This window comes from Mya arenaria, chromosome 7 (genome assembly GCF_026914265.1).
Source record: "Mya arenaria isolate MELC-2E11 chromosome 7, ASM2691426v1".
Lineage (NCBI taxonomy): Eukaryota > Metazoa > Mollusca > Bivalvia > Myida > Myidae > Mya > Mya arenaria.
Genome location: NC_069128.1, coordinates 12470707 through 12493743, shown reverse-complemented (window position 1 = coordinate 12493743; position 23037 = coordinate 12470707). Strand labels below are relative to the sequence as shown.

The following is a 23037-nucleotide window of genomic DNA, read 5'->3' as shown; positions in this document are numbered from 1 at the left end:
TATTGTTTTAATATTCCAAAAAGGATGAATACATGTCGGAAACAATGGTTCTAATGAATTTGAAGCTTAAAACACGGTATTTCTGTCTAATGAGTCTATAGTAGATTGCAGTAAATATTTTAGCATTCACCAATCATTTAATATTTTTGTGCTTTCTGCTATTAAATATACGGTTACAATCTTGTTATTAATATTTTCCATAAATGCATTATTTAGTTAGTAGTTAAAGGTTTATCAGTCAAAATTGATGTTTGTTATACATGTTTATGTATTGATATTGAATAAGATTGTCACTTTAACATCAGCGAAATCGCAGCTCACACCTCACACTACTTCAAATGCTACAGCTATCGTGTTCACCAATGCTACAGCACACTACTTTCAACGCTATTGTTCTGACTTCCACCACTGTTACCGCTCCCACCACCAACGCTGTAGTACTCCCATCACCAATTTTGCACCTCAAACTACTTCAAACGCTACAGTTCTCTCATCCACCAATCCTACCCATCCAACCTGCAACGCTGCAACCGACCTGTTTTTCCAAGAATTCTAAACCATCCCTTGTAGATGTCATTTTAACTAGTAACCACACCTCCTTTGGAAAGGTTTTTAATTTTAACTGTGGCCTAAGTGATGTTCATAATATGATTGGCTTCCAGTTGAAGGCTGAGGTCACAGCTAGTAAATCAAAGTGGTGTTCATATAGAAGCTATAAGAACTTTGATGCAAATGCTTTTAATTATGATTTACAAACACGGTTGGCTGCTCTAGATAGAGATACAAATGATATCAACAAGTCGTATAATGATTTTAGCATCGCTTTTGTAGACACTGCAAACAAACATGTTCCTGTAAAGCGTAAACGAAATATAGAAAAGTCAATTCCATATATGAATAAAACTCTCAAGCAAGCTATTTTCAAGAAACGCATGTTACAAAATATTTACAAAAAGTACAGCACCAGTAAGAACTGGGAAAATTTCCGCAAACAAAGAAACCTAGTCACAAGCCTAAAAAGGAAATCTATGAACAAATATTTTATAGAAAGATGCGTTGGAGGTTGCAAATCTAAATCTTTTTGGCAAACCGTCAAACCATTTTTAACCAACAAAGGCACTATAGTAAACAAAGATACACTTCTGTGTGAAAACAATGTGCTAATAAATAACCAAGAAGAGGTGTGTACCATTTTTAATGACTTCTTTGTGAACGTGGCTAAGGATATTGGTACAGAATCCATTGATATAGATGAAAACCACCCAAGCTTAACTTCAATATCATCAAATCTGAAATGTAACGAGAAACTCAGCTTTAAACCCGTAGATACTTCTTTTATTAGCAAACAAATAGACAAACTATCTGCCAAAAAGGCAATCGGCCATGATGGCATTCCTGCCAAACTACTTAAATACTCCAGAGATACAATTACTCAATCAATTACAGATATGGTTAACATGAGTTTTTCGTCTTCAGTCTTCCCAGAGACTCTAAAATTGGCTCAGGTGACTCCTATCCACAAAAAGAACAGCACATTAGACAAAGGCAATTACAGGCCAGTGAGTATACTCCCGATTATGTCAAAAATATTTGAAAGAGCCATAAACACTCAGCTAACGGAGTTCTTTGACCTACATTTTAATAGTTCACTTTCTGCCTTTAGACCGGGATATGGCTGTCAGAGTGCCCTCCTAAAAATTACTGAAGACTGGAAGAAGGCTCTTGATGATAACAAGTATGTGGCAGCGATTCTGATGGACCTTTCTAAGGCTTTCGATTGTCTGCCTCATAACTTATTACTGATGAAACTTGGTATTTATGGTGTCACTGATAGTGCACTAGAACTCATTTCTGATTACTTAAGCAATCGCAAACAATGTGTGAAACTTGGTACAGAAATAAGCCCACTGAAACATATCTTTAAAGGAGTACCGCAAGGATCTATTTTAGGTCCTGTCCTTTTTAATATATTTATCAACGATATTTTCAACTTTATACATAGAAGCAATCTGTAAAATTATGCTGATGATAATACTCTTATCATATAGCGACAAAAACATAGACAACGTTGTCAAAACTTTGGAGTCTGATAGTAATATATTAATACAATGGTTCTCAGATAATCATATGAAAGCCAACCCCGAAAAATTTCAAGCCATTGCAATAGGACAAAAAACTAAGGACCAAAATATAACCTTTAACTTGAATGAGACAACTATAAAATGTGAAGACAGTGTCAAACTCTTGGGTGTCACAATAGACTTCAAACTTAAATTTGATGTCCATATTTCAAGCATTTGCAAGAAAGCCTCAAGACAGCTTAATGTTTTAAAGCGAATAGGTCATAACCTTTGTAAACTAGGAAAGTTAAACATATATTACTCATTTATCCTATCAAGTTTCAATTTCTGTCCAATTGCTTGGCATTTTTGTGGCGAGGTGCATACTAAGAAGCTTGAAAAAGTACAAGAACGAGCCCTCAGATTTATATACAATGATTACACATCTGATTACCCAAAACTTTTATCTAAATCAATGTTGCCAACTCTTAAGCTTAGAAGGTTAAGGTACATTGCTATAGAAACCCATAAAATTATCCACAAGCAGAGTCCAATGTATCTACATGACTTAGTGGTTATAAAAGAACATTCCTTTAACTTTAGATATAAGATGATGGCTGATATCCCAACTGTAAGAACTACAACATATGGGTGCAATTCTTTCAGCTCCGGTGCCCCTAAACTCTGGAACTCCCTTTCGCAACATTTCAGGGAAGAAACTAATTTTAATCATTTCAAGAGTTTAGTCCGGGCATGGAGCGGAGATAACTGCAAATGCTCATTTTGCATATAAGAATGCTGTAATATATCATGCTGTAAAATGTCTTAATCAAAGATATGTTGGATGGGACCTAGCGAGCTTAGACTGCCTAGGCAGCTGGTCTCTTTCAATGTATCTTTGATTTAAATAATGTTAATTAATTGTGACTTCTTTTGTTTTATTTCCCATGCTAAATGCATTGTCGTATTACCTTGTGATTAGTATTTTCGATTAACTTATGCTTTAAATTATGCTAATTTACCTACATTTTATATACAGCCTAATGTCTATTAACTGCCAAATATGTTTTTGTGATTTTATTATAAGAATTATTTATTTGTTTCAAGTGTACATGCTGTACTGAATATTATTATTTGCATGCACTGATGTGTGTGATATATTAGTTACATAAATTATGCTTTTTTATTATGTCGGTCAAAAGCTATTCATAGCTTATGTTAAACTGTTGATGATAGTACCCGACAATAAATAAATATTGACTTGACTTGACTTGTATATGTATTACTTGTCAGTTGTCAACATTGTAATTTCGAAAATCACTGATACAATGGTTTACCTCGTCATTGTGTGTTCTGAACAACTATTTTGTAGACAAACGTCATGCTCGTAAACTTTTAATGCGCTTGGCACTTGAAGAGTGTCTGATGAACGCCACTGGCTAAATAGTCGGTCCATTGGGACTCGTCCGATTGTAATAGTTGTTTGTAACCTTTATTGCTTTAATTTTCTTTTGCTTACTGAGCTCTCATTTAAGTAAGCGTCTAGCAACTCGGATAAAATAAAATTAAAATGCAAAAATATGAAAAATTAGAGAAAATCGGGGAAGGTAGATTATTTTTCTATCCAGTAATTACTATATTTGTTGTATTTTGAATATTATTCAGACATATTTCTTTTTTATCACTTCTGACACCTGTAAACCTGGTAGATATTAAAAAGGTTGGTTCGCACCCAGGGCAGCCGGAACATTAACACAAAGATCTACCCATCTGTCAACTGGGCTAGATCAAAGTTTCTTACCCACACACTACAATCCTTCTCCCACTATAAATTAAAGCATCTTGCGATTTACTTCTCACATGACATCATTCTAACAAAGCTTTTAAAAATGTCCGTCCACAATGGCTAAAACACTACAGTACACTCCACGCAGAACTACCACTTTCCGTTTTCCTCGGCAGATTTTGGTCATCGCGGACACGACATCCAATTGATCATAATCCTCTTTCCTCGGCGTTTTTTACTCGTTCACCCACCGAGGCTGATCAGTGGACCGTATAATTACAATCGCCGCGTTCCTCGGAGGTAAAAACACCGCGAAACTCGGAGGAAAACCGATAAGAATCTCCCACTTTATCTAATTTTGTTTAATTTATTTGATATTTTTTGCTACACCCGTAATTATATATAAAAATAATTTATTTTGCGTACCTAATTTTCGGACAACCAAAGGACATCAATCATACCTTCACACTTACCAAGTTTCACAGACGAAGATTATCTACCTAACCGTATACGCTACTGTTGACAAGTTAATTAGTAAATAACCATCCTAAACGATGTATTGCATGTAGAAAGAGGAAGTGTGAAATATTTATTGGAGGATTAAATAATCAGCAAGGGCAATCATGGGATTAAGAAAACAAAGACATGACATTTTTGTAAAACGATCTGCCAATAAACTTTAAAACGTGTGCCACACTTGTAAACTGTAAGAAGCAATTATGTACAGTTATACATATTGAATCATCAATGAAAGTCAACACATTCAATGATTTATAGGTAACTAATTAATGTGATGAAATAAAGTTGGAAATGCAATACTTAAGTTACATTCGAAAACACCACTCAGACACATTAATCCTGCATAACAATATACATGCTCTCCATGAGATCCTCGTGGGTAAAACTGTGAGTTATGTGACGTCACACAGTGAGACTGTTTGATCTGAAGCCGATAGAATGTGTTATTCATTTCAATGCATGTATACAATGGTGTTTAATGCGATTTTAATTAACTTGATGAAGGATTTACACTTATATGCGTAATGAATAAGTTTAGAACCATTGATAACTACGGATAAATTAATAAGTGGTAAAATGCAAATTAAGAAATAATGACCGAAAAATATTCACACTTACAAAGTTCTCAACACCTTCATTACTCCAATCTGATTAAGTTCTCAACACCTTAATATAGTAAGAGAAAGATGACAATAACAAACACAAATACACGCTATGGTATATCTTTTAATTACATAATGTGAAAAACAACATTTGTTTGACGATGCTGATGAAATTTGATATGGAAATTTACAATAATTGTTTTTAAAAAGAAACTGACTGTACTTTGAAAAAATTAATTATTTAATACTGTTTTAACAGAGCAATGTACTGTAGTAGCTATGCACAAAACGCCGAGTTCCGCGATTAGGTCAATAAATCGATACGATCACCGGCGCTACCGGCAATAAAACCCTCCATAGAAAACGATTAACTCGGTGCAACTCGGCAAAATTTAGCGAGGAAAAAGGTTGCGTACTCGGCGGAAATCCGCGATAAATTAAAAACGCCTCCGAGTCACCGAGGAAAGTGGTAGTTCCGCGTGGAGTGTACTGTAGCACAGTGCTCAAACCGACTGGTTGTTTCCTCCACACATTATGCATGAACTATGATAATATTTGGAGGTTAATTTCTACCTCATTCCGTTTTAAAGACAGCAGGATTTAACTTATATTTTAGGCTGCAGTCCCTCCTAGCCACAATAGTGCGTGTATAGAGAACTTATTTAACATTTGAACATTCATTTGGTTCCCTAAACCTGTAGAGTTGCCAAAACAAAAATCGGCAAAGACTCTGAAGCAGCTGTGTATATGGACTACAGCCCAACCATGAGGATGGTTGAAGCCAAACAAGAGGTTGGTTTGAGGCTGTAACCCAACAAAGCCCAACAAGAGGTTGGTTTGAGGCTGAAGCCCAACATGAGGTTGGTTTGAGGCTGAAGCCCAGCAAGAGGTTGGTTTGAGGCTGAAGCCCAAAGCCCAACAAGAGGTTGGTTCGAGGCTGAAGGAGTGAAGCCCAACAAGAGGTTGGTTTGAGGCTGAAGCCCAACAAGAGGTTGGTTCGAGGCTGAAGCCCAACAAGAGGTTGGTTCAAGGCTGAAGCCCAACAAGAGGTTGGTTTGAGGCTGAAGCCCAACAAGAGGTTGGTTCAAGGCTGAAGCCCAACAAGAGGTTGGTTCAAGGCTGAAGCCCAACAAGAGGTTGGTTTGAGGCTGAAGCCCAACAAGAGGTTGGTTCAAGGATGAAGCCCAACAAGAGGTTGGTTTGAGGATGAAGCCCAACAAGAGGTTGGTTTGAGGCTGAAGCCTAACAAGAGGTTGGTTTGAGGCTGAAGCCTAACAAGAGGTTGGTTTGAGGCTGAAGCCTAACCTTGAGGATGGGTTGCAGAAACTCAACTATAATATGTAATTATAATAACATAAAATGAATATATATTAATAAAATTACTTTTCTAATGCATAATATACAAAAGGAGGAATATTCTGATTTTGAATGCAAGAGATGAAGTGGGTTACACTATCATATATATTAGAGAGAAAATAATTTGCGGCTAGTATTGATATCGACACCCTCAGCAGTCTGGCATGTACCTCTATAGGTCAGATGAGATCAACGATGTGACCAATCCCAGTTGTAACATAAAAAATCAGTTCAATAGCTATTATTTTTACAAATGCGCTAAAACAAACGGTTGCAGACTGAAATGATGTCAAATGTACGGCAGTGCTGTCTCCGGATCCTGAGATCTAGTGTATCAAAACACTCACAGCTGCAAATGAATCTATTGTTGGTATTGTTTCTAAAAAATATTGTGATTTACCATTTTCATGAAAAGACTGCCTTCTCTGAATATTTATTCATGCTGTTCACTCTGTCGGATAGCATGTGAATTTTTACTGTGAAGAAGACTACCAGATTTCCAACTGTGTGTATTGCTATGAAGACTTTTTTCTGTTTTGGAGACTTACTTAGAAGTTTTATCATGAAGATGTACTTGGGCAACTACCTGCCAAATAAGCGTCACACTAGTTTGTGTAAGAAAAACAGTTGTACATGTAGGCCTCTCATCTAACAGAATATATCTATATTGGTTTCAGGTACCTATGGGACTGTTTTCAAGGCCAAGAACCGAGAGACCCAGGAGATAGTAGCCTTAAAGAGAGTGAGACTTGATGATGATGACGAGGTCAGAACAGTACAGTGATATCTATTTGAATATTTTAAGTTGTTTAGGCATTCTAAAATCCATGGGCATTCTTGCATATATATATCCAGCAATAATGATAATTTAGAATTATTATTATGTTGAACTATTAGCATTAGTGAAATAATTTTTAAAAAATGCTTAAAGCTGCACTCTCACAGGTTGAACGTTTTGACAACCTTTTATTTTTTGTCTTGGAACAGGCTAATATTTGCGAAAATCCATGGAAACCAGTTAAATAGACTGCTGACAAAAAATTAGCTCGTAGATTTCTATATTGAAGTTAAAAAATTGATGTTTCATGTATCTTTCTTAAACCGGTTTAGGCCATAAAACATTAATTTTGGAACGGAAAAATGAAAATCTATGATCTGATTTTTTGTCAGCAATCTTATATCATTCATTTGCAGATATTTACGCAAAAATTTGCTCTTTCCAAGACAAAAAATAAAAAAAAGTTGTAAAAATGGTAAATCTGTGAGAGTGCAGCTTTAAGATCAATTTTTTTTATTTATTTTTTGATCCTCATATAAAACAATTGTTCATAATAACACTCATTGCCATAGCAACTGAACCTGAAATAAAGATAATGGGTTTTTCTTTTTCTTTTTCTTTTTTTCTGTTAATTGATATTTGGCATGATGCTGAAATTGAATTCAGTCAATCCCCATTAAAAAAAAAGTTTGTTTATTGAATCTAGCTTATCCAAGTTGTTTGTCCAAGGCTTTAAGTGATTATTATTCAAATCGTAGCAGCTTGGTGTTTTCTCAAGTACTGTTCATCTAGGTACTGGTTACACACTCTTTTTGATTTAAAATAAGGTTATTATATATTCAGAGATGTCTGTATACAACCCACAATCGTGATTATTTCAGAGCAAAAATTTCAGTTGTACACTTAATTATTTTTGTTTGGCAGATTTTGTGAATATTTTCTATTTTTCAGGGTGTTCCGAGCTCAGCATTGAGAGAAATTTGTCTGTTGAAGGAGCTAAAACATAGAAACATTGTCAGGTAATGCTCATAAGCTTTGTCGTTCATGTGGAGAAGTTAAGTTTTACTTCCTATGGGCTGTCATTTGTATGGAATCAAAATTTTCAAAAAGCTCTGCTTAAATAAAATTCAAAGTTTGAGCATGCCCGGAATGCATTTTATCAATGCATGGCTGTACTCAATCCTGTTATTTAAAATACACAGTTCAATCAGAACTCTGTTCAAAACATAAAATAACACTGTAACAATAGTTAGTATCATATGAGAGAAAGTAAATCAATGATGTAATTTATGTTCCAGACTACACGATGTTCTTCACAGTGATAAGAAGCTGACCCTGGTCTTTGAATATTGTGACCAGGACCTGAAGAAATACTTTGACAGCTGTAATGGTGAGATTGATCAGGATACTGTCAAGGTGAGCAGAACTATAATAGTCCTAGGTTACAGTTACTGCACCATGACATAAGTTATTGGAGTTATATTCCAACAGGAAATGTTATGTTTCTTTATTTTCGGATCTTTTTCTATGCATTTTGGAAACAAGAACTTGCACTCATCTTTGGGGAAATTTAATGCTAAAATCCTAGAATAGGGAATAACATTTTCAAGGGTAAGCATGGTTTTAGAGATGTTCAACTAGTTGAATGCTTGAGTCTTCAGTTAAAAGTTCAAATGAATATTACCAGAGTTTGACACAGTTACACAACATAAGGCCGGAATGCTACAACAGATGAAACACCAAGAGGCCCGACCATCGCTCTCAAATGCCAGATGAATATTGATTGAACGTATGGTAACAAATTTAATTGAAATGCTTTTTTGTATAGCCCAAGCAAACAGCCTTAAGTTACAAAATAGGCTTTAACTTTCTAAAGATAGATATTATCATTGCTCAGAACTATCTAGGGTTAGGGTTAGGGTTAGCAATGGTTCTGTCATGATACCTTTTTCTTGCATACCGGATGTGTGTTTCCGTTCATGTGACCAGTGCTGGAAAACCCCATCTTACATACCCCATGTAAGATGAGCCACGCTCAACAACGCGCCACTTCTTATTTCATTTATTGTATGGTTTATGAAAAATATATTATGCCATTTCAATAAAGCGCAATCAAATGTATATGTTTGCAAGACTTTTAATTAAAATTGAAAATAAATTAATCATAAAAAAGCTATTTGAAGCTTTTTAAAATTACTGCGCTCTATGACGTCAGTAAACAACATCGCACGCGCATTTTTGTGTAATTGTACAAAAGTTTGTTCTATACGTCATTTTTTCCACAAATTGATAAATTTAGATATGCAAGAAAATATATCAATCATGTATTTCCGGTCCTGATAAAAAAATTGACCCTCGGGCACGCTACGTGCCATCGGGTCAGATTTTTCATCCGTACCGGAAGCTCATGATAGATACTTATAATCTATACCGGTGTTGAAAAGGTGTGTAAGCAGCTCAGTCAGAAGACCACTGGCCCTATCAGCGAATAGTCCAGGGTTCAGGCTCCGGTTTGGCTTCAATTTTTCTCTTCCTGTGACAGTACAGTACATGTGTTGATGTAAAGATGTTCCCTATTAACCTATTAATGTCTACATAGAAGTGTTGAAGTGAATTCTTGCAGTGGTGGCAAATTTTTACCTGAAGTTTTTCTGCCAAACTAATAACATGCATTTATATGAGTAACATAATAAGTATTGTATTTCAGAGTTTTATGTACCAGCTTCTGAGAGGTCTGGCATTTTGTCACAGTAACAATGTTCTACACAGAGATCTAAAGCCACAGAACCTTCTTATTAACAAGGTAAAAGATTGTTTCAATCTCAGTTTGTATCATCAATATTCAAAAAAACTAATGTCTAGGTATTTTTTGACTGTCAGCTGTCATTTATTTATTTAAAGGAAGGACCTCATACACTATCCATTTCAACAATGAATGCATTTTCATAGACATACTTTAAATGAAACCTGCAGAATCTTACTCCAAGAAAATATTTTAAACTGTAGACTTTGTTGACCAGCTGTTGAAGAAATGGTATTAAAATGAGGATTTCAGGATAACTTCACTTAGGATTGATGGATAATGATGAAACTTGGTGTGTAGGTAGCTTATGTGAATAGCTAGCTTTGGATTACTTTTGATGGTGTTGGGGTCAAGGTTACTAATAATACAAAAATTATTTTGGACAATGACTCTTGTTAGGGTTGATGGAAATTGGTGAAACTTAAAGTGAAGTTAGCTTTTGTGAAGAGCTAATTAGGGATTGCTTTTAAGGGGTGTTGTCGTAGTAAAATTGTTTTGACTCTTGACCATTACATTAGTTAGGATTTAGGATAACCATCCATGTCACCTTTATATAATAGTCACTCCAGAGTTAAGAACATTAAATTAGCAAAACAGTGTCTGCTCTCTAAATTTGATTTAACATACAACCAAATTATCACCAAATTTGTTGTCCTAAAGAATCAGCAACTACTTGAGGTATTGCATTGATACCGTAAATGACTAGGTATTAGACACACTTTTTTCCTCAGAATTTAATTTTAAAAAATGTCTGCGTATAATACCCAGTAAAAAAAAATTACTTTTTTTCTGAGGTCAATTTCAAGCCAAGAGTTTGTTTAGTTTTATGTAGAAAGGGATGTTACTTGCGTCATATTGATCGAGTATATATGGGTTAAAATGGCAGTTGAAGATCGGGATACAGTATATCGTAAGACGTTAATAATTTAAACAAAAATACTTTTCGATTAAAGTTATTCAGTATTATTTTGGATAATAAATTGAATTGAACAATAATTAAACATGCATATAAAAAGCAAAGTTTCGCCCTGTCAGTTTTTTTTTTTCAGTTGTATGATAAGGTGTGAAAAACTCGCATTGCCTTTTGTTCAAAATACCAATACTATAAATTGATGCGATAATGGTCTTGTTTTTTCACACATTTACGCGAATTTTATTCTTTTCCGTAGGTGTTGACATTTTGAGAACAGACCCGTACAACATAAGGTTTATGCATAACTTAACTTCATTCTCGACAGGTTATCGTTTACAATATACTGTCAAAAAGAAATCTTGCATATTTTCATAAAAGACACCTTTCAGTGCTATCCAGAAACAGATGGTCACAATCAGTTCTTTTAAGTGCCTTTCCTAACATAAAACGTATTAAAATGAAACACATTTTGCATTATCATTGTATGATTTTAAAGATAACCATTGCCATTTTCACGAATATTTTTCGTCACTGTCAACAAACATGGTGGCCGAAACAGACGTTTATGACACACTTTCTATACGTCCTTTAACCCAAAACATAGAGTAAATGTTTCTTCCTCAGATTTTTCCTGGATTTTTATACCCCCGACAAAACTTAAAAACTACTGGATGGAATTGGATTAAACTTCATACAATGATAGAGCATAATAAGAGGAAGTGCAGTGTACAATAACCATAACTCTATTCTTGCTTATTACTGAGTGATTGCCCTTTGTTACTTTTTTTTGTCCGGAGTATAACTTTACTGGATGGAATTCATTGAAACTTCATACAATGGTAAAGCACAATGAGAGGAAGTGCAGTGTTCAAGAACCATAACTCGACTTTAACTTATTACTGAGTTATTGCCTTTTATTTGTTTTTTTTGCTGTCATTTTTTTTCCACACATTAACTTGCAAACTACTAGATGGAATTTATTAAAACTTCATGCAATGGTAAAGCACAATGAGCGGAAGTGCAGTGCACAAAAACCATAACTCTATTTCAGCTTATTACAGAGTTACTGCCCTTGGTTACTTTTTTCTTGTCCGGAGCATAACTTGAAAACTATTGGATGGAATTTAATGAAACTTCATACAGTGATAGATCATAATGAGAGGGAGTGCAGGAATTGCAATTCTATTTCAGCCAATTACAGAGTTACTGCCGTTTGTTACTTTTTCTTGTCCAGAGCATAACTTGAAAACTATTGGATGGAATTTAATGAAACTTCATACAGTGATAGATCATAATGAGAGGGAGTGCAGTGTACAGGAACCGCAATTATATTTCAGCTAATTACAGAGTTACTGCCCTTTGTTACTTTTTCTTGTCTGGAGCATAACTTGAAAACTATTGGATGGAATTTAATAAGACTTCATACAGTGATAGATCATAATGAGAGGGAGTGCAGTGTACAGAAACAGCAATTATATTTCAGCTAATTACAGAGTTACTGCCCTTTGTTGCTTTTTCTTGTCCGGAGCATAACTTGAAAACTATTGGATGGAATTTAATAAAACTTCATACAGTGATTGATCATAATGAGAGGGAGTGCAGTGTACAGGAACCGCAATTATATTTCAGCTAATTACAGAGTTACTGCCCTTTGTTACTTTTTCTTTTCCGGAGCATAACTTGAAAACTATTGGATGGAATTTAATAAGACTTCATACAGTGATAGATCATAATGAGAGGGAGTGCAGTGTACAGAAACAGCAATTATATTTCAGCTAATTACAGAGTTACTGCCCTTTGTTGCTTTTTCTTGTCCGGAGCATAACTTGAAAACTATTGGATGGAATTTAATAAAACTTCATACAGTGATTGATCATAATAAGAGGGAGTGCAGTGTACTGAACCGCAATTATATTTCAGCCAATTACAGAGTTATTGCCCTTTGTTACTTTTTTCTTGTCCGGAGCGTAACTTGAAAAATATCGGATGGAATGTAATAAAACTTTATACAATGGTACAGCACAATGAGAAGGAGTTCATTGTACATGAATCACTACACTATTTTAGCAAATTACAGAGTTATTGCCTTTTTCTGTTTTTTTTTTGTGTGTTTTTATGCCTGTAACTTTCCCTTGTATGGACAGATTTTAAAATAACTTGCCACATGTGTTCCACATACCAAGACGACGTGTGGCGTGCAAGACTCATGTCCCTACCTCAAAGGTCAAGGTCACACTTAGTGTTTATTCATAATGGAGTGCTGCATATAAGGATATAGAGTATAGGTTGTCGTGTCCGGGCTGTAACTTTCCCTTGTATAGACAGATTTTAAAATAACTTGCCAAATGTGTTCCACATAACAAGACGACGTGTCACGTGCAAGACCCGTGTCTCTACCTCAAAGGTCAAGGTCACACTTAGTGTTTATTCACAATGGAGTGCTGCATATAAGGACATAGAGTATAGGTTGTCGTGTCCGGGCTGTAACTTTCCCTTTTATGGACAGGTTTTAAAATAACTTGCCACATGTGTTCCACATACCAAGACGACGTGTCGCGTGCAAGACCCGTGTCCCTACCTCAAAGGTCAAGGTCACACTTAGTGTTTATTCACAAAGGAGTGCTGCATACAAGGACATAGGGTATAGGTTGTCGTGTCTGGGCTGTAACTTTCCCTTGTAAGGACAGATTTTAAAATAACTTGCTACATGTGTTCCACATACGAAGACGACGTGTCCTGTGAAAGACCCATGTCCCTACCTCTAAGGTGAAAGATACACTAAGTGTTTATTCGCAAGGGAATTCTGAATATAAGGACATAACAGTGTAGGTTGTCAAGTATGGGTGGTATTGGTATGGGTTCAGAGGCAATTTAAAATAACTTGCCATATGTATTTGACACATAAAGGCAAGATCAACTTTTCATGTACTGATCTTGTTCGTAGGTCAATGTCACATTCGGGGGCATTCGTCACATACTATGACAGCTCTTGTTTTGTCAAACTTTTGTCCGGACAGTAACTTGAAAACTACTAGATGGAATAGCATAAAACTTCATACAATGATCAATCATAATGAGAGGCGCAAACGGGGGTATTAATCACCTTCAGTGATAGCTCTAGTTTCGTCTGCGTCTAATATCCCCTATCATGTTATACCCAGTCATTTACGGTACTTAAAACATTGGTACTCAACCATCCAACCTACTTAATTAACCAAGTTAGATAACTCTACTTTGCATTTAATGCTGCCCTTTATTATTCGACTTTGAAATTCTGGTTAAGGTTTTGTGTGCAAGCACACATAGGTTAATATCTCAGCAACTACTTGAGGTATTGCATTGAGACTTTATACAATGATACTTAACCATCCAACCTACTTAATTAACCAAGCTTGATAACTCTAGTTTGCATTTAATGCAAATAATTGCCCTTTATTATTCAACATAGAAACTCTGGTTAAGGTTTTGCATGTAACCACATTTACCGTAAGTCGATATCTCAGCAAATATATCATGTATTGCATTGAAACTTTACACACAGGCTCCCAACCATTTAACCTTATTTAATTAAGTAAGATAACTCTATCTTTCATATTATATAACTTTTGCCCTGTTATTATGCGACTTAGATATGTATTGCATTGAGACTTTATACAATGGTATTTAACCACCCAACCTAATTGAATAACCAAGTTAGATAACTGTATTTTGCAAACCACATTTATGTTAATATCTCAGCAGACAGCACATCATGTATTGCATTGAAATCTAATCTAACAGTGATCCATGCATGTTTCGCCAAACATTTCATTCCTTACACTGAAAAGCGGTGGAAGAGTCGAGCACGCTGTCTCTGTGACAGCTCTTGTTATTTTAACTTACTGCTTACTTTCTATAAAAAGCTCTTCAGTGATACCAATTCTGGTATAAAAAGCTTATTTTATTACGGTATATTTTATATAAATGCTGTTTAATTATGGTGCTATACCTCCATGTTCAAGGTTGAACTGTGCAATGAAATAAGTCAGTGTCTTACATGTATTTGTGTTATTATTTTCAGAATGGAGAACTGAAGCTGGCTGACTTTGGGCTGGCACGAGCATTTGGTATTCCAGTCCGTTTCTATTCTGCAGAGGTATGGACAATCTAGTTCTGATTTACTGTTTAATATAATAAGGGACAGAGCATACACTATGAAGTATCACTAAGTATGTACACAAGTTTTAACCATCATTACACCCTGTTTATAAATATGCTGAGATCTTATTATATTTACATAAACAAGAAAATTGTAAACACTTTTTCATTATTTGCCAGACCTACAAAAAGATTTACATTACATTTTACTATTTGATAGGACTTGTATTTGTTTGCTTGTAAATAAATTAGTTGTCATCATCTTTTACCATTACAGTAATCTTGTGTAAACCAATCAAATTCTTAGAATGGATTGAAACATCCCTAATATTGATGTGTGCTTCATATCTGATTAAAAAACTTATAATGTCATTTAATAAGCTTTTTATTACTTCCCAGTTGGTTTGTGTTGATCTGGGCGAATATGTACTCAACATCCAATGATATACATGTGGTCTTGAAGCGAAAGAAAACAAATCCTATGTTGCTGTAAATAAACTGTTTTGCAATTTTCTAGGTTGTTACACTGTGGTATCGTCCTCCGGATGTGCTGTTTGGGGCCAAAATGTATTCAACATCCATCGATATGTGGTCTGCAGGATGTATATTTGCAGGTCAGTCACAGCTAATTATATAAATCACTTATCTGGTTAGAAACTGTATAAACTCTCTCTGCTAACACTTTCAAAATTTACATTTTTTTGCATAGCTGCAAATTATTTAAGGTATTCATATTGAGTTTAATTGTTTTAGCTGAATTTTGTTGACATTGTACGGCAAGAAACTTTCACCTCAAGGTATTTGAAGATATAGCATGTTGAAACTGTAGTGAATACACAGCAGTATTGGAAAACATTTCGGTCAAGATTAAAACATTTCTCTTAAAATATGCATATGATAATCTTTTATCCACTATTTTGGTTATCCACTATTATGATAATGATTGTGGTATTAAAATATATTGTTTGCAATAAGAGTTTTGGGTGTAAAACAGAGATGTAAGCCTCAACTCCCAAGTAAGGCCCTTTATTAATAGGCATAAATATTCTTACAATATAAATGAAAAATTAAAATGATAAACGTTTTACGATACACTGTATCCCGATCTTCAACTGCAGTTTTAACCCGTATAAACTAAATCAAGATCATGCGAGTTACTTCCCTTTCTACATAAATCTAAACAATCTAGTTTTTTCACCATTTATTTCTCTGAAGAGCCAATTTCGGCCTGAAATTGACCTCAGAAAAAATGTCTAAAGCTTATTATTGTTTGTAAGATGCAGGCATTTTACATTGAAATCTGAGGGGGAAAAAGTGTGTCTTATAACCAGTCATTTACAGTAGGTTGTTTGTTTTTCTAGGTTTTTTTAAAAAGGTCAGGCAAGTGTAATAGCCTTGGTGTTGTCAGCAGCGTCAGCAACATGCATAAACTTACTGTTTTTAAGATATTCAAATGAAACTTGCTCCTAATTGAAGTTGTATTATTGAATTGACACTTATATATTTATGTAATAATAGTTCAAAAATAGAGTTATAACACATTAAGATCTTCACTTTTTTTGGATTTTTTTACATTAAAATCTTCACTTTTAAAAAGAATTTATATTAAATTTTCACTTTTCTTTGGATTTTCTTTCAAATTTTTTTTTTTTACAATCTGAGGTCTCTAGATTGCTTACAGCAGCTGATAAGTTTCTGTGATGCTTTCAGAGATGGCAAATGCAGGGCGTCCATTATTCCCAGGAAATGATGTGGAAGACCAACTGAAAAGAATATTTAAGTGAGTTGAGTAATGCATTGGACTGTAAGTTAGTCTGTAGTATAAAATATAAATGCCTTATAGGACTTATAGTTTCCTGGTGTATTGGGTTATTTGCATCTGGAACTGTGTGCAAAGTCTTAATTGATTTCTTATATCTTTGAAAATTGCATTGTGTAATCCAAACAGTGCATAGTTTTAGAACTTCACTAAACAATTACCAGTACACACTTAAACAACAGTTCACCAGTAAACCATAACATATGTACATGTACACAAAAGTCCAAAACACAACACCAGTAAAGTTCAAAACATGTCGCCAGTAACAGGGTTCGAATTTAGACTCGCATACTCGCAAAATGTGAGCGAAATTTGCAAATTGCAAGTGACTTTAATTCAAGCTCGCAAAATTCTGCAAGTGGCTTTTTCTAGACCACAAAATATTAAAAGGAAAGTAGAATTAACATGAACTTAACTCCGCTACGTAGTCGAGTGTTAACAGCCTTGAGTGGCATGTTTACACTACCAGTATAAAGAAGACAGTATGGAGTCACGCTATAGTAAGTTTTCAAAAATAGAACGGAAACGGCCAAGTTTTATCTTGAATCTTTCCGGGATGCTCCGAGGCATGCATAATACAAAGAAAATACAAATGACGTAATCACCTAGCTCAATCATTGGCTAAATTTAGTGCGTTTGCGCACTATATGTAAACCCCATCAATCTGAATATATTTCCGCCCAACTGTCAAATTGAAAAGACTTCGTTGATCAGTATATTTCATGGTCCAAAGCATCCACGCTACATTACTGTTGCTTTTATTTATTTCAAACTTATAATGTTATTGTTTTTAATACTTACGGTAGACTTAATGGAATCTGTAGCGTGCTTGCCGAATGGGTATTACCCGATGGTGAGGCTAAATATACAAAGTGAACAATGTCAAATTATTGGACAGCTTTGTTATCAAAAAATGGCCAGCATTTGATGAGTCTTTCCGTACCCCCAAAAAAGAATAAGCCATCAACAAGTTCTAGAGTTCGATTCACTCAAGATTGATACTTTTTAGCTCGACTATTCGAAGAATAAGGAGAGCTATACTACCCACCCAAGCGTCGGCGTCACCCCTTGGTTAAGTTTTTGTGTGCAAACACACATAGGTTAATATCTCAGCAACTACTTGAGGTATTGCATTGATACTTTATACAATGGTACTCAACCATCCAACCTACTCAATTAACCAAGTTAGATAACTCTAGTTTGCATTTAATGCTAATAATAGGCCTTTATTATTTGACTTAGAAATTCTGGTTAAGGTTTTGCATGCAAGCACACAGAGGTTAATATCTCAGCAACTACTTGAGGTATTGCATTGAGACTTGATACAATAGTACTCAACCATCCAACCTACTTAATTTACCAAGTTAGATAACTCTAGTTTGCATTTAATGCAAATAATTGCCCTTTATTATTCGACTCAGAAATTCTGGTTAAGGTTTTGCATGTAAGCACACATAGGTTAATATCTCAGCAACTTCTGGATGAATTGCATTGAGACTTTATAAAATGGTACTCAACCATCCAATCTAATTAATGTTTCAACATGTCACCAGTAAACCATTACACATGTACACAAATGTTCCAACATGTCACCAGTAAATCTATACACATGTACACAAATGTTCCAACATGTCACCAGTAAACCATTACACATGTACACAAATGTTCCAACATGTCACCAGTAAATCTATACACATGTGCACAAATGTTTAAAACATGTCACCAGTAAATCATCACAATTGTTTAAAACATGTCACCAGTTAACCATTTCACATGTTCACAAATGTTTAGAACATGTACCAGTTAACCATTTCACATGTACACAAATGTTTAGAACATGTCACCAGTTAACCGTTTCACATGTACACAAATGTTTAGAACATGTCACCAGTTAAGCATTGCACATGTTCACAGATGTTTAGAACATGTCACCAGTTAAGCATTACACATGTTCACAGATGTTTAGAACATGTCACCAGTAAACCATTTCACATGGACACAAATGTTAAGAGCACATTGCCAGTAATCCATTTCACATGGACACAAATGTTAAGAACACATTGCCAGTAAACCATTTCACATGGACACAAATGTTAAGAACACATTGCCAGTAAACCATTTCACATGGACACAAATGTTAAGAACACATTGCCAGTAAACCATTTCACATGGACACATGTGCTGCACCCTTCCACCCTTCTGTCCTCATAGAAACCATCATGTGTACCCTTCTGCCTTCATAGAACTAAATGTTTAAACTGCCATATACTTGTTTTGATTAACTATGAACTGGAAAACATACAATATTACATATTTAGCATTTGAAACCTAACATTACTTTATATTAACACAATTCCTAACATTTTCTATCAAATTCTTAATGTTCAAGTTTATCAAAGCCTCATTCAATGTTCACTTTTCACCCATAGCACCCGTTGCTCTTTCTGCAGCACCCGGCCCTTCCTAAAACATAGTTTAAACCCTACATCGGTAAATGTACACTAGTGTGACACACTTTTACCCATTGCATTTCTTCCATATTATTAATAAAACCAAGTATTGCAGGTTATTGGGAACCCCAACAGAAGAAACCTGGCCAAATATCACACACCTACCAGACTATAAGGTGAGAACATTTTATCACATCTAAACTTAAAGTAGTGAGGCTGTAAAGCATAGCGTGCATGTACCTCGTTTGTGCACTATGTACAAGTGTTCTGTAACCTCTCGAACTGTCTCTTATTTCCCCTGGTTTGACCTGCTGTTATTGTATTCTCCAAATGTATGCCTTATGTTTTTAAATTATACCATACACCTTGAGTGCCTCTGTGGAAACCTGGGTGAATACCTGGGCCAGAAGATCAGTGTTTACAAAGTTCAAATTCAACACAGCAGTTACTTCCCTTCCTGCACTCTTTTCACTGTCCTCGCGCATATCATATAATGATGGTCAATATCTCATGAACACATTCAAAATTCTTGATATATTTGAAATATATATTTAGCTTTATGAACATTCAATTTTAAAGATTAAAACACTGCAATAAAGATTCATAGAAGTGAATAACTGAAATTCAGCATATGTTGTGATAGAGACTTCCCACTTGTCCGGGAAGGTCACTGCATTAGAGACTTCTGACTTGTCTGGGAAGACCACTGCATTAGAGACTTCTGACTTGTCAGAGAAGACCACTGCATTAGGGCCTTCTTACTTGTCAGAGAAGACCACTGCATTAGAGACTTCTGACTTGTCTGGGAAGACCACTGCATTAGAGACTTCTGACTTGTCAGGGAAGGTCACTGCATTAGAGACTTCTGACTTGTCAGAGAAGACCACTGCATTAGAGACTTCTGACTTGTCAGAGAAGACCACTGCATTAGAGACTTCTGACTTGTCAGAGAAGACCACTGCATTAGAGACTTCTGACTTGTCAGAGAAGGTCACTGCATTAGAGACTTCTGACTTGTCTGGGAAGACCACTGCATTAGAGACTTCTGACTTGTCAGAGAAGACCACTGCATTAGAGACTTCTGACTTGTCAGAGAAGACCACTGCATTAGAGACTTCTGACTTGTCTGGGAAGGTCACTGCATAAGAGACTTCTGACTTGTCTGGGAAGGTCACTGCATAAGAGACTTCTTACTTGTCAGGGAAGATCACTGCATTAGAGACTTCTTACTTGTCTGGGAAGGTCACTGCATAAGAGACTTCTTACTTGTCAGGGAAGATCACTGCATTAGAGACTTCTTACTTGTCAGGGAAGATCACTGCATTAAAGACTTCTGACTTGTCAGGGAAGATCACTGCATTAGAGACTTCTTACTTGTCAGGGAAGATCACTGCATTAAAGACTTCTGACTTGTCATGGCAGGTTACTACATTAGAAACTTCTCACTTGTCAGGGAAGGTCACTACATTAGGGACTTCTTACTTGTCAGGGAAGGTCACTACATTAGGGCCTTCTTACTTGTCAGGGAAGGTCACTGCATTAGAGACTTCTGACTTGTCGGGGAAGACCACTGCATTAGAGACTTCTGACTTGTCAGAGAAGACCACTGCATTAGAGACTTCTGACTTGTCAGAGAAGACCACTGCATTAGAGACTTCTGACTTGTCTGGGAAGGTCACTGCATAAGAGACTTCTTACTTGTCAGGGAAGATCACTGCATTAGAGACTTCTTACTTGTCAGGGAAGATCACTGCATTAAAGACTTCTGACTTGTCATGGCAGGTTACTACATTAGAAACTTCTCACTTGTCAGGGAAGGTCACTACATAAGGGACTTCTTACTTGTCAGGGAAGGTCACTACATTAGGGCCTTCTTACTTGTCAGGGAAGGTCACTACATTAGGGACTTCTGACTTGTCGGGGAAGATCACTGCATTAGAGATCATTTTATTTATGTGTGTGTGTGTGTTCAGCCAAAAGTCATGTTTCATTTTGTAGGAAATCATACAAATTGATCTTGTGATGGAATTGTGGTTTGATGTTATTTATTTAAAATTTTCAGCAATATCCGATGTACCATGTCAGCACGACGTGGCAGCAAGTTGTACCGAGGTTGAATGTGAAGGGACGGGATCTGCTTCAGGTAACAAAAAAAGCTAATTTTAAAACTCATAGCCCTATCCAAAATTATTGTGAACTTTAAATGTTAACTTTGAAACTTGTAACCCTAAACCCACCATAGGTTACTATAATTGTTGAATTTAAAACCTGTAACCTAACCCAACCCCAGGCTACTTTAAATATTAACTTTAAACCTTGTAACCCTTAACCAACCTCAGCTTACTTTAATTTTTAACTTTAAAACTTGCAGACGGTACCCCACCCCAGATCACATAGCATTAACTTTGAAACTCTCAACCCTTACTCTACCCACACCAAGCAATAATCGTAATAATAAATAAACTAAAGTTAGGAAATGATTCATTCAAGATGTTTTATAAATACCGGCAAAGGCTTGTAACCCTAAAGAGATTTCTGTACTAAATTCCAGAGGGCTTGTGTCTTTTTAATAATGTTCCTATTTTCCAACACATTAATATACTTCTTAGCTTGGGAAATACGCTCTCAAATCAAATTGACCAAAAAAATATTATTGGTCGAGGCGATGGACAAGGTCAATTATGATTTTTCGGTCAATATGAACTGCATATTTCACAGCTTATAAGTAAATAACTGTTGCATTACATGATACTACATGCTAAATTATGAGGTCATAAAAACTGTTTCCACTCTACAAATAGACAGAGCAGTAAGATCAGTTTTAAAGTGATTTTTCCAGCTTTATTATTTCTTCATATGATTATACTCTTTCCACTCTATAAATAAACAGGTCAATATGGCGATTTATTCTGTCCTTGAAAATTGCTTTTCGTCCAATTATGGACAGTTTATTAATAATAATAGTTCATGTAATAATTATAATTATATTCAATGGCATTTACTTCAAAAATATATAGTTAATAACTAAATGCATAGTATTAACAGCCTCAAACACAGCATGTATTAAAGCTGACTTTGCATTCAGTTCTAAATTTATCAGTATAATGTCACTTTTTCTTTCAGAGATTACTGGTGTGTAACCCCAGCGGTCGACTATCGGCAGAAGAAGGATTGCAACACGGCTACTTTAACGACCTAAGCCCCTCAATACGACTGCCCTCTGACCCCTTCTGAACCCTGCTCTTTTATTTCCAGGCCCGAAACTGTGCTCTTGTTTTCTTTTCAGAGATATTGGCAATGGATTGTGCTTGCCTGGTGTAATTGTCATATTGAATCAAATTCATGTGAATTTTCCATGGCTTTTACATGTTTTCTTTAGTTTAAAATGAACATTCAAATCATGGCAACTTGGCAAATCTGTCAATATATTTTAAGCCATTTCGATTTTATGATAATATTGAGAGTTTTGGTTAAAATCAAATTTTAGCTGTTATACTTTCATATTGATTGTGCTAAAGATACATTGAAATATAAAGATATTCCAGCGAGGATGTTAACCATATAGTATTATATTATATTACAGGTGCACTACTGGGTTTTGTATTTCGATATAAAAAAATAAGGAAAAAACTTCCACATTTCTCCAATTTTTAGAACCATCTACTAGAAATTTACAGTAACTGTAACTCTTTACATGGATTTAGGTAATTCAGTTTTGCAGACAAGGAAAATCTGGTTGAGAATTTGCATGTAAGCACATATAAGTCAATAACTTTGCAACTACTTCATGTATTGCATTGAAAGTTTCAATAAT

General features: G+C 35.3%; 1 protein-coding gene across 1 annotated transcript; it reads left to right on the top strand.

Moving 5' to 3' along the window:
* Window positions 1-3587: 3587 nt before the first annotated feature.
* On the top strand, window positions 3588-22774 carry LOC128239812 (cyclin-dependent kinase 5-like). Its single transcript, XM_052956252.1, has 11 exons — window positions 3588-3667; window positions 7001-7089; window positions 8053-8120; window positions 8400-8517; window positions 9809-9904; window positions 14878-14952; window positions 15472-15568; window positions 16665-16734; window positions 19339-19399; window positions 21286-21366; window positions 22347-22774. The coding sequence occupies exons 1-11, from the start codon at window positions 3631-3633 to the stop codon at window positions 22455-22457; spliced, it is 903 nt and encodes a 300-aa protein (XP_052812212.1). The 5' UTR covers window positions 3588-3630; the 3' UTR covers window positions 22458-22774.
* Window positions 22775-23037: the final 263 nt, after the last annotated feature.

Bases quoted from the DNA above. Each gene is read 5' to 3' on its own strand.
- LOC128239812 (XM_052956252.1), top strand. From the start codon at position 3,631: ATGCAAAAATATGAAAAATTAGAGAAAATCGGGGAAG. The intron at 3,668-7,000 runs GTAGATTATTTT...TATTGGTTTCAG, and splicing joins ATTAGAGAAAATCGGGGAAG to GTACCTATGGGACTGTTTTC. The intron at 14,953-15,471 runs GTATGGACAATC...GCAATTTTCTAG, and splicing joins TCCGTTTCTATTCTGCAGAG to GTTGTTACACTGTGGTATCG.